The sequence below is a fragment of the Nicotiana tabacum genome, chromosome 5 (assembly GCF_000715075.1).
Source record: "Nicotiana tabacum cultivar K326 chromosome 5, ASM71507v2, whole genome shotgun sequence".
Lineage (NCBI taxonomy): Eukaryota > Viridiplantae > Streptophyta > Magnoliopsida > Solanales > Solanaceae > Nicotiana > Nicotiana tabacum.
The window spans coordinates 129,114,390-129,127,249 of NC_134084.1; the positions used below are offsets into that span (position 1 = coordinate 129,114,390).

A 12,860-nucleotide genomic window follows, 5' to 3' on the forward strand; every position below is an offset into this window, starting at 1 on the left:
AAATTCCGACCCCGATATCAAAAAGTCAACTCTCGGTCAAACTTTCCAAAAATCTTCTATTTTCCAACTTTCGCCAAAATGCGTCAAATTGTCCTACGGACTTTCAAATCCAAATCCGAACATGATCCTAAGTCTAAAACACCATACGAAACTATTGAAATTATCAAAATTCCATTCCGGGGTCGTTTGCTCAAAAGTCAAATCTCCAGTCAAACTTAAGAAATCTTTAGCCTTAGATTTCTAGATTCCGTTAAATGGCGATAATTTGAGCTAGGGACCTCCAAATTCGATTTCGGGCATATGACCAAGTCCCAAATCACGATACGGAACTACGGGAATGGTCAAAACTTGGATTCAGGTTCGTTTGCTCAAAATATTGACCAAAGTCAACTCAATTGAGTTTTAAACCTCTAATTCACAATTTAATCCATTTTTCACATAAAAACCTTCCGGAAAATTATATGGACTGCGCACGCAAGTTGAGGAATTATTGATACTGCTTTTCAAGGTCTTAAAATACCAAGATAATTATTTAATTTAAAGATGACATTTTGGGTCATTACAGATTCCGACCCCGATATCAAAAAGTCCACTTCCGGTCAGACTTCTCAAAAACCTTCAAATTTCTATCTTTAGCCAAATGACTTCAAAATGACCTACGGACCTCCGAATTCACTTCTGATCATGCTGCCAACTCCAGAATTATCATACGGAGCTATTTCCAGACTCGGAATCCCAAACGGACATTGATAACCCTGAAATGCACGTCAACCCAAACTTATGAAATTCCTCTAAAATGCTAACTTCCACAATAGGTGTAGAAACGTTCCCGTGTCTTCCAAAACCCAGTCCGAACATACGCCCGAGTCCAAAATCATCATATGAACCTGCTGGAACCTTCGAATCCTGATTCTAAGGATTTTACTCAAAAATCCAATCTTAGTCCATTCTTTCAACTTAAAGCTTCCGAAATGAGAATTCTCTTTCCAAATCAACTCCGAACTTTCCAAAATTCAATTCCGACGATGCGTACAAGTCATAATACCTGAAGTGAAGCTGCTCATGCCTCAAATCGCCGAAGAACGTGCTAAAGCTCAAAACGACCGGTCGGGTCGTTACAAAATCACTCTATGAAAGTATTATCTCAATACAGAAAAATCCTAACTAACTACATTATGATCTTAAAAAACCTCAATAATTACCCATCAAATTCTGTTATCCTGAACTCACCAACAATTTTTATGAAATATTCTGTTAACTACATTAAATTTTATTTCCTTTTGGGTGCATTCTTGCAAGATTTTTTATTATGCCCTTCTCCTTCGCAGTTGACACATGAAACCTTGTACTTATTTGAATTTATTTCATCATATAATTTGTATTTTTCTTTTTGAAGTCTTCCTGGCTGCTTTTCTCTCCTGTAGGTGGATTTACTACTTCTTTAGATATATGTTGTGGCACATTTTATTTGCTTTCATCAGGCATGGGATTTACTGGTATTTCATAAGTACGCAAGAGGTTCTTCCTTGTGTAATAAGGAGAACAATATTGTTCAAAAGACTCATCTCTGTGTCTTAAAGCAGTCAAAGCATGTGGACAAGGAAGTTCATCAAGCTGGAATTGCCCACAACTACATCTCTTATTTTCAAGACAAATAATATAGCGCCTCACACCATCTAGTACCGTATGTATATAGTCTGTTGAAGCCCTCACCTACAATTACATTACAAAAAAAAAATAATTCATATACGGTTAAATACAAAATATCAACAAAAAATCTACATTGTCTTGTATAAATTAATTTGATGCAATAAATGATCAGATCTTACTCTAAGCTTGTGCGACAATGTTTTGTTGTCATCCAACTCTTTGTTGAATTTAAACCCAAGGTATGTGAATGTACATTTTGCTTTCAATAACTTTTCTTTCGTCCAACGTTCAAGAAGAGTCCTCATATACTCTAATAGTTCTACTATCGGCAGCTCTCTTGCATATTTTGTTACAGCATTCAACGACTCTGCAATGTTTGATGTCATAGTCCAAGTTCTGTTCACCGTAGCATGTACTCGAGACCATCTATGGTAGTCAATATCGTATAAGTATACTTTAACACGCGGGTCAATCTCTTCAATCTTTGACATCCTTTCATTAAATTCATCAAGCGTGTATGATCGTGCCGTAGCAAAGTACAATTCGCTTAACTTTAGATAACCCTTCTTGAACTTTGCCCTTATATTTGTCCAAATATGCCACATGCAAGAATAATGTGGCATGCCGGGATAAACAATAGATGTTTCCTTCAAGATACTCTCATTCCGATCCGAAACAACACACATATTTGGTCTCTCACCATATGCATGTTTGAATTGCTCAAAAAACCACTTCCATGATGCGTCATTTTCTGAATCAACAACAGCATATGCCAATGGTAATATGGTACCTACATTATGTGGCAAATAGCAATTAATTAGCTGCAGGAAAAATGCAGAGGAAGACACATACATACAACTACAACTTTTCAATAATATATCTACAATAAATCTACAAATACTACAAAAAACAGACAAGCTACAATATTTCTACAATAAAACTACAATACTGGCTGCATTCATTGTACTAGATGTTAGCATTATTCCCATGTATGCTGACTTTAAGAAGGTCCCATCAACTACTACAACTGGCCTACAATATTTCCAACCACTGATTGACGTACAAATCGCAACAAATGCATATAAGAAGCATTCATCTGCGGTCTTCTTCAATTTAACTACAGATCACAGATAAGTCTTCTCAAGAATATAAAAATAACTTGGTAATTTGTTGTAGGAGTCAGCAGGATGACCTCTCAAAAATTGTAAAGCCTTTTCCTTTGCTCTCCAAGCTTGCATGTAGGTTAGATTCACGCCGTGTTCAGACAACATGTCAATTTGTATGTCTTTTGGTGTGTAAATTGTCTTAGGATCAGAATATTTTGGAATAACCATGCTACCAACTACCATGGAAGTAGGTTTGCGTTGTATGAATGTATTGTCCATTAAAGAGCATGTGTGTTGGCTGTTGAAATGTCTGACCTTGAACATTACAGAATCATTTATGCTAGTTGCCTTGAAGTGCCATGTACAGTTTTCACCAACACATAACAGCCAATAGCTACAAAATAAATACAATTTAAACACTGATTTAAAATATAGATTTAAAAAAAAGACTATTTTAGCTTAAACGTTCACATTATACAATTTATATACAACATAACTATAATTCATCTAGAATACTGATAAACATTATCACAAGAAAAAATTGAAGTAGTAAAAAATTACAAATAAACTACAAAATTAAAAAAATAATGATCTTTGATCATTCATATGTTCATACCTTCTAGAACTAGATCTTTTAACCCTGAATTGGAACTTGTGCATGACAGAATAGTGTTTCATTGCAGTTGCAATTGTTTGCTTGTCTTGGTATACTTGTCCTACTTCAATAAAATTTGGTGTACTATCTGTTATTATTATACTTTCATATTCCTCTATAACGGAAGATGTTGGCATATCAAGTAACTTTAGTGTTCCAGACGAACCTGCATGAAAATAAAGATAAATACTGTTATGAACAGTTTATAGAAATTTTGTAGATAATTTGTGGAAACATTGAAATTTTGTATTTCATATTAATTTTTCAAATGATATGTAGTTTAATTATTGAATAAATGTAGAAATTTTGTAGATATTGTGAAAATCCATACTGATATATATATTTACTCTGACATGTAGTTTATTTGTAGATAAAATGTAGATAAAGTGTAGGACATTGATATACAACCAGAATTTGATAGAAAATGTAACAGCACAAACCTGCAACTGTGTTCTCATTGGTGATACTCAATTCCATATTGAAATCGCGGACAATTATACATAGTGGATATGATCCTAAGTTTTTGTTTTCCTTTTTCGTCTCCATGTATACACGAACACCCATATCGTTCCTAATTTCCATTGGAGGACAATGCTCGTTGACATTGTATTTGATTTCTATAATTTTTTCGGATGTATCGATCATTAATTGCTGTGCTATTGTAAAAATCAATAGACTATTACTCGCATCCTCATCGACTACAATGCCATCGACCTGAAATTCTCTAGATCTCCCATAGCTATCCCAATTCTCATTCAGTTGTAGCATAATTGGGATTTTGGACGTAACTGCGTTTGTTGTAGAAGATTTAGTCGTTTTTGATTTGTGAAATCAGAAAAAATGTTGAAACATATTGTATCGCAAAAATAGAGTCGCTAAATTTTGAATCAAAACAGGCGATAATTATTAATGTGTGATTTGCGTTGTAAAATATCTGGAAGAATATTTAATTTCTCAATATTAGCGCGCCTAAATAAGGAAGCCTACAGCTACAATGATTCTTTATTTAATGAATTGTCTATATTTTGTAGAAATATTATTAACATGGTGAGTAATATGTAAACTATGAACATATTTGGTAATATAGTTTCCTATATGGTATAGGAACAAAAATTTCCCTTTATTTTTTCCCTTGTATTTGCAGCATGAATAGTATTCACTAGAGATGGAAAAGAGATGCAAAAATTGTGAACATTAAATCTCAGGTTTAAAGTAATGGCTTTTCTTGTAGTACTGCACTATTGGAAGATTATGTTAGTAAATTGGTGCATGATCTTGAACACTTTATGGATCAATTGGATGCAGATGTCATATGTCAATTATTAAGAATAGAATAGCATCATACTTAATACTACTATTTATGTGATGTATTTCTCTTTTAACTTGAAATAACCACAAGAATTTAAATATCTTACTCATATCATGAAGCTACATTGTCACAACCCGCACCTTGGGGTTGTGACTTCGGCAAAGAACTGGTGAGAAAAGGCTCTTCTGATTGTCTGACGTAGATCTGTCTACTCGAGCAACTTGGTAAAGGTAAAAACAAGAAGGCTTGAATAATTTATGAAAAAAAAGTCATGTTTCATAAGGAAAATACAAAAGGACATATTAATATAGAGTGTTACAAGAGCATACCGAGGAGACATAGTAGGTGAAGAATAACTATTGCGACATATTCATTGGTGGTCTTGAGGATATACAACGAAACTTCTCTTGTTTACTCTTTTATTTTTATTTTATAGCAAAAACAAATGCTTTTAGAATATGCTACAAACATTCTTTTAAATTTTGTTTTAAACCTTACACATATGTTTAAATAATAACTATGACTTAAAAAAATATATCAATTGACATGGCTACACGTGCAACGTACGTAACCAGAAATTAGTAATAGAATATAAAGAGCCCTGGTCAATCAAGTATTATTATTGAATACAGAATAAGGAAATTTACAGGGGACAGGAATTAAACAAAAGTAGGAAATGCAACCAAACAAGAAGAAAAGCTTCAAAATGACAATGTTTGGCACATTTAAATTAAGTGCCAACCCACAAAGCAAACAAAAGCACAATTAAAAGAGGCCATCTCCACCAATACCACTATACAATTTTGACCATTTAATATTCATTCCATCTCCTTAAATAGCTCTAAATTCTTATCATTTAGGCATTGCTCCTGAATGAGCCAAGTGCTTTGACTGCTCCAGCTCTCAGAATGTATTGGTGATACAATGCAGCAATTGCAGCACCAATAAAAGGTCCAACCCAGAAAATCCACTGTCACATTAAAAAGGCAATATTGTAATTTACCAATGTATATTTATGTTAAATTGAATAAAAACAATAGGATGTGCAATTTTGGTTAAGGTAAAATTGCTTACTTGGTCATCCCAGGCTTTTTCTTTGCCATATATGACTGCAGCTCCAAAACTTCTAGCTGGATTAATACCAGTTCCAGTGATTGGGATTGTAGCCAAGTGAACCATGAATACAGCAAATCCAATTGGAAGTGGTGCCAATACCTTAATTCAATTACAAAATATTGACTTCAACTCAAGTTACCAAAAACAAGCATTAATACATTGACTATATAAATAACTATCTATGTAATTTAACCTGTGTAGCAATTTGTCTGTCTTATTCTTTAAAAAAATAATTGGCTCCACTTATTACGAGGGGAGCCTTTGGCGTAATTGGTAAAATTGTTGTCATGTGATCAGGAGGTCACGAGTTTAAGTCATAGAAACAGTCTTTTGCAGAAATGCAGGGTAATTATTTTTTAGATGACCATATAGTATGAAATTTTCTTAGTGCCCGTGTATATAAGTTAAATTCAAGAAAATACAGGGAAAATGTTAACAAGAGTAATAGATAGAGTGTTGCAAAATTTTACTTACAGGAACATGAGAGTCTCTGGCATTTCTCTTGGGGTCAGTGGCCGAAAAGACAGTATAAACAAGGACAAAAGTTCCAATGATTTCAGCAGCTAATCCAGTGCCAGTGCTGTAGCCTGTTGCAAGCTCATTGGCACCACCACCATAATTAACATAGTAAGACTTCTGAAATGCCTTCACCAAACCACAACCACAAATGGCTCCTAAACACTGTGCTATCATATACATAACGGCTCTGGCCAATGAGATTTTTCTAGCCAAGAAGAGCCCAAATGTCACTGCTGGGTTAATATGTCCTCCTGCATACACAAAATGTGAACCCCATTATTCTCCTGAGCAAATTAAAACCTTTGCCAAAACCAATTTTTGTTAGGTAATTTTGAAGACATAATTAAGTAAATAAAAATGTGTCGCCTCTAAAAACTTAAGCGGTTAGATTAGATGGTCAATCAATTCAACGTAGTTCTGGGCAGGCAAGACCTCTTAGATTCAAGTCTCACTGCCACTCAGAGTGGCGGATGCAAAGTACTGGTACCGGATTCATCCGAACTCATTACTTTCGACGCATAACACAAATTTATTTGTAAAAATTTACTAAAATTATTAAAAATTACTAATAGATATGAACTTATAACTTTAAAAATACATTGGGTTTAGTGCTAAGAACATAAAGGTTTGAACTCATAGAGCTTAAATCATGGATCTGTCTCTGGCCACTTAGCCAGTATAAAAAAATTTAAAAAGAAATCATGTGTTTGACTTATGAAAAAGAATCGGACATACACGTGACGAGGCATGTTGAAGACACAATTAAGTAAATAAAAGTGTGATATATATAACCGGCTAATATTTTAGATGAGATAGTCACAGAAATTACATACCAGAAATACCAGCAGTGCAGTAAACAAGAACGAAAATCATGCCACCAAAAGCCCAAGCAATGCCAAGAATGCCAACACCACCACATTCATCACCATTATGTTTAGTATCACTTTGGCTCTTGTAGCCAATCACAGTGAGGACAGTGATATAGAGAAATAACAGAGTTGCAATAAATTCAGCAACAATGGCTCTATAAAATGACCATTTTCCAAGTTCCTCTGCATCAATTAGTGGTGCTGGAGGTGGATCTTGGTAGTCCTTATTAGGGGCATATTGATCAGTGCCATACTCAATGTCTTTGGCCATTTTTGCACTCTGTTCTCTAAATTAAGGCTCACCAAAAGAAGATTATGCTAATCTTGAATAATGTTGTTTTTAAAGCTTTTAGATAGAAATATGTAGAATTGATTGTGGTGGAGTTGCTGGAGAGTGAGGAGAATTTATATAGAGGGTTTGGACTTGAGTGGAGCATTAATTTAACTCATTTCCTGCCGCCCCATATTACCTTTTGTTTTTTGTATTTCTATTTTTTTCACTTTCATGGTGAACATACCCAACTTCGAGCTAGAGGCTGAGCTAGAATATGATTTACTAATTCGGCGGAATTCATTAATTTTAATTCAAATTTTATATTTGTCTTTAGTAATTCAATGAATATAAATAAATTTATTAATTTACAATTCAATAATTTTAAACGATTAGAATTCTGAATCCATAAATTTCAAATCGCCGCTCTATATCTAGCTAGAGGATCTAGAAGGGTGAGGAATGCTAATTATCCATACAGTCATTACTCATTAATAATAATGTGTGCATTTAGACTTGATCTAGTTATATATAGTGTAGGTACCAATCACTACCGAACAACAATCGTACTACTTGATACAGACGATTTCTTTTTTTTTTTTTTTCCGTCGGACCATAGTCTTGACCTCCGATCGAGCTACAAGAAGACAGGCCAAAGGGTGTTAGGCGAGGGCCAACACATTACACATTAGGAGATGAATACTACAAATTTTTTCGAAAAATTATAAAATACTAGGCAACTATACAATATACTCTATGTGTGTATACATAGAGTGTGTAAAGACAGAAATTACCCTCTCATCAATTAAAAAAAATAGTTTGGTGTGTAAAGTATTTCGCGTTCACACAGAGTCCGAGGAAGGGCTACACTCAAAGTGTGTCATGTAGACAGCCTATCCTAATAATACAAGTATTAGTGGCTGCGTTCACAGCTTGAACCCGTGACCGATACGTCGTGCGGAGATAACTTTAATTGCTCATCAGTATAATACTTTAATATGAACAAATGATATTCTAATATATATATATATATATATATATAATGCTAAAGTGAACCGACCATTTTTATACCATCATGAATGATCAACCTCAAATTTTATTTCATGGTGGCTTACACCACCGTCCAATCCAACGCAAGCCACAATTGCAATTACTAACCACTTATACAATGCCATGTCAACAGCCGCCATATTTCAATCATTTGATTTTATTAAGGATTAATATACTCCTATCTGTTTAATTTGGGCAAAATCATGACATTGTCTACCCCACTTGAAAAAGAACAAAAAGGGCAGTATTGCCATTTTAAATGGTTATAGGCTTGCCATGTGTAGAGCAAGTAAGGATCATTGTAAAAGGGGTAATGCTGCTTTTGTGGACTCTATTAATTGGACGGTTATCTATTGTATTTCTCTAATGAAACCTCATTTTGAGTGTGGAAATGGTGTCGTGAACCCGCTTTGGCAATTATTTTAAGTAGTTGTCTTCTGTTTCATGATTCAAAATTACGAGTGGATTTGGAACTTTCTTTGTCGAATTTATATGACGTTAACAATAATTATGGTTGTTGCATTTATAAGGTCATTTGTGATGGTTATATTGTAGGAAAAACTATGTAGAATGTATATTTTTTATATATTAATGTATGATATGCATATAAAAACATACATATATTATAAAAAATCAATGTATATTATTTGTATATTTGGCTAGCAAATATAATTATTTTTTGCCGACAGGTCAAATGTGTAACTTGGCTACTAGTCAACAATAGCAATGACATTTAAGTTTAAGTTTGTAAAGTAATTAACCTTCACCGATGAAGGAAATTATTCCTTCCTTTTACAGAAATAAAAGTAATTCCCTTGGAGAAATAATTTTCAATTATTCATGTAATTAAACAACAACATGTTTTATAAGTAAAACATTTTCAACTATACAAAACGCACCAGTTGTATGGTTTCTAATATTAAGTGGCAAAAACTTCAAGATGTTATCCTCATCGCATTATTTGATAGCAATGATTCTAAGTTCTAAATAACACCATCAAACTCTATTAATAATCTAAAGCATTGTTATTAGTTCACTGCACATATGAATTAAACAACGAAAAGCTAATAAAAATTAAAATGTACATCGCATGGATTATAATTGCATGTCAAAAACAATCCAGCAATCCCTCTAGCTGGCAATCGACACCTAAAATATTCTCTGATTCTTCAGCTGGGGCCAAAAACTTCAATGTCACATCGATTAAACTCTAAATCATAAACCCTAATTAAGAGCTATAATCACATTCTGTAAAAAGAGCTTAGCTTCACTACATTGAGTGGCGGATCTACAGGATAATGTGTGGGTTCCCGGGAACCCATTAACTTTTTCACAGTCCTTGTATATGTATTAAAAAGTTCATTAAATATCTATAAATATTTGATTGTGAACTCAGTTACTAACTTGAGATCGTTATAGGAACCCATAAACTTCAAAGTCTTGATCGGTTGATCCGCCTCTGACTACACTTGACAATATACACATATTTTTACGTAGCAGATACATTATGTGTCATCGTCAAACCCCTCGTTGATCTCTTCTCTGATGGTCTCTAATCCAGATTTATGTGAAGGTTTTCGTCGATATGTTATGAGGGCTGGAGCAACCTCTACCCAAGAATGTATATTTCTAGTTTCCTTTGCCATCTTTGTCTGAAATTGTTTGTCAAAGCCAAAACTAGAGCGGATATAAATCAAATAGTAACCTAAAATTTGGATTTATTTGCCCTCTTTCCTCCTAGCTTAGCTTGTGGAAGAAAGAGAGATCGGAAAATGAGTTGTTCTTTTAGGAAGATTATATATATTCTTTGATAAATTTTGATCTTTTGATGAATTGAGACCATTTTGATTGGGCATTATATAGTTGGTGCAGAAAGGAGAATTAGTGGTAGACTAGTCCTTAAGACAAGGACAAAGCTTCACTCTGGTTCTTGAATTATTCAATGGTGAGATTTTTCAGGAGTTTTGAATGTCTCACCATGAAAATAGAATACATTCATGACTTCTTCCCAGCATAACCTGAAACGATTTTAACTGCCAAAAACTACGTCCAATGAAGTACGTATATGATGCTCGATTTTGAAGGGAGGAAAAAACATCGAATTCTTTAATTGTAATCCGTCCTAAATTCTTTGAATTTCTCTATCGACTTATTACTTCATCTGTTTCAGTTTATATAATATAACCTTATTTTTTTAAATTTTGTTTCACAACAATGATCCTTTTGTAAATCTGAAAATACTTTAACTTAAAATTCTAATCTTAACCTTAATGACATATTTTTATAGCCACACAAATGTTATGGCATATTTAATATCCTCGATCCAACTCCCCTCCATTTACTAATCTCTTCATTTCTCTAAGTTCCTACTTGGATGGGAGACACTTATCATGGTTAAAAATCAATGGATAGGATTTAATTGAATAAAGCAAAACCTTAACCATAATTAAAGTATTTAATTCCTTCTTTTATTCATTCCCAAATAATATCTTTTGCCTCTCCTAGCGGTAGAACTTCCTATAATTCCTCTCTTCGCGCCAAAATATATCTGCTCTCACCGAAAATCATGGTACCAGAGAAAATCTTTCAGACTTTTACCATGAAAATCCAATCCTTGAAGATCATTGTTAGGTTAAAAATCAACAGAAAAAAAAAATACACCAAGAGGAGAAACAGAGAACAAGACAGCAAGTCGTGGGAACTTCATTTTTCTTGAAATACTTGATCAGGATCCCGCAATATGTTTAGCAGTCTCAATAGTGATGCCACAAACATATCATCGTACATGTATATGGCACTTGGAACAAAATGCATTTAAACATCTTAACCATATCTTTAGAGCTCAGAAATCATTAGCAAATTGCTTTATTATTACGAGTATGAAGATGATTTTCTAAATGCATGGAAGGAAATGCTTGAGAAGCACGACCTTAAGGATAATAGTCGGTTGAAGAAGACCTTGGCTATAAGGGAAAATTGGTCCATGACATATGGTACAAATGTATTTTCAGCCGGTATGCGAAATACACAATTGAGTGAAAGTTTCAATTGATTTAGATATTGTACTGTTCTTTAAGCATTTTCAAAGAGCTGTTGATGATAAGCGTGCTAATGAAAGTAAGTCAAATTTTGACATGACCTAACGAATATTTGTCTTGAAGGTTAAGCTTCCGTTATTAATTCAAGCGAGAGAAATATATACTGCAACCACATTTGATTTGTTTGAAAAGCAGTAGGAAAAGTCATTACTTGTCTCTATAAATGCCTTTCATAATGAAGGAGAATTTTTTAAATATAATGTTAGCACGCATGGAAGTCGCAGGGAGCATATAGTGGTAGTGAAGTGCTCAACAAATTAAAGGTGTCTCTTGCAGTTGCAAATTATTCGAATTTTCAAGTGTACTATGTGGACATGCTCTAAAGATTCTGGATACCTTAAATGTCAAGGATAAGATTCCTGACTATTATATAGTATTAAAAAGGTGAACAAAAGAAGTTACCAACTTGGTTGCAATGGAGATTAAGAGCCCGTTTGGCAAGCTGCCAAAAATTGCTTTTTTTAAAAAAGTACTTTTTTAAGAAGTGCTTTTTTCAAAAGTACTTTTGGAAAAAAAAATAGTTTGTATTTGGCCAATTCATTTAAAAAGTACTTTTTGCAACATTTGATAAATACATTGTGTTTGGCCAATCTTTCAAAAAAATGCTTTTAAGTATCAAATTACCAATTTAAAGAGAAAAATGAACGTATATATTTATTGTAAGAGACTTTTATTATTTTTATTTTATTTAATTAAAATATAAAGCATAAATTAAACATACATATTAAAGATTTAAGTCAATATAACATATATAATTATATCAAATCATATAATGTTATCTAGTATAATTACTTATTGTCATTATTCAGCATGAATTAGAAGGCTATTCCACAAAGTACTATATATTGATAATCCATCATAAAATAATAAGCAAAGACACTCTCACATGATAATATTCTCAACAATTTCATCTCTAATTCTATCACACAACGCTTCCATATTAGTTGAAGACTTACCTTGCGTTTCTAAAGGAATACCAGAAGGCCCATCTCCTTCCTCAATCTCTCCAGTAATGTCTTCATTAGCATAATAATTGAATTCCTTATTGGTAGAAGAATATCGTCAGATGAAATTATGTATAGCCATCTAGTTGTAACAAGATGATTCTGAGTATTAAACTTGAAAGTTGGCATTGAGCGTAAAGAGAAATAATTTTAAATATATAAGAAATTATTGTTTTCTTTAAAAAAAAAAAAAAGTTAAGTATGTTTAAATTC

At 33.2% G+C, this 12,860-nt stretch overlaps 2 protein-coding genes across 2 annotated transcripts; both read right to left on the reverse strand.

Annotated features, from left to right (window-relative positions):
- Positions 1-1,464: 1,464 nt before the first annotated feature.
- On the reverse strand, positions 1,465-4,179 carry LOC107782947 (uncharacterized). The gene is made up of 6 exons (XM_075253068.1): positions 3,852-4,179; positions 3,373-3,526; positions 2,810-3,150; positions 2,600-2,767; positions 1,830-2,440; positions 1,465-1,713 (listed from the first exon to the last, which is right to left on the reverse strand). The coding sequence occupies exons 1-6, from the start codon at positions 4,177-4,179 to the stop codon at positions 1,465-1,467; spliced, it is 1,851 nt and encodes a 616-aa protein (XP_075109169.1).
- Positions 4,180-5,307: 1,128 nt separating this feature from the next.
- LOC107782948 (aquaporin PIP2-1-like) lies at positions 5,308-7,604 on the reverse strand. The gene is made up of 4 exons (NM_001325347.1): positions 7,189-7,604; positions 6,311-6,606; positions 5,795-5,935; positions 5,308-5,690 (listed from the first exon to the last, which is right to left on the reverse strand). The coding sequence occupies exons 1-4, from the start codon at positions 7,493-7,495 to the stop codon at positions 5,577-5,579; spliced, it is 858 nt and encodes a 285-aa protein (NP_001312276.1). The 5' UTR covers positions 7,496-7,604; the 3' UTR covers positions 5,308-5,576.
- Positions 7,605-12,860: the final 5,256 nt, after the last annotated feature.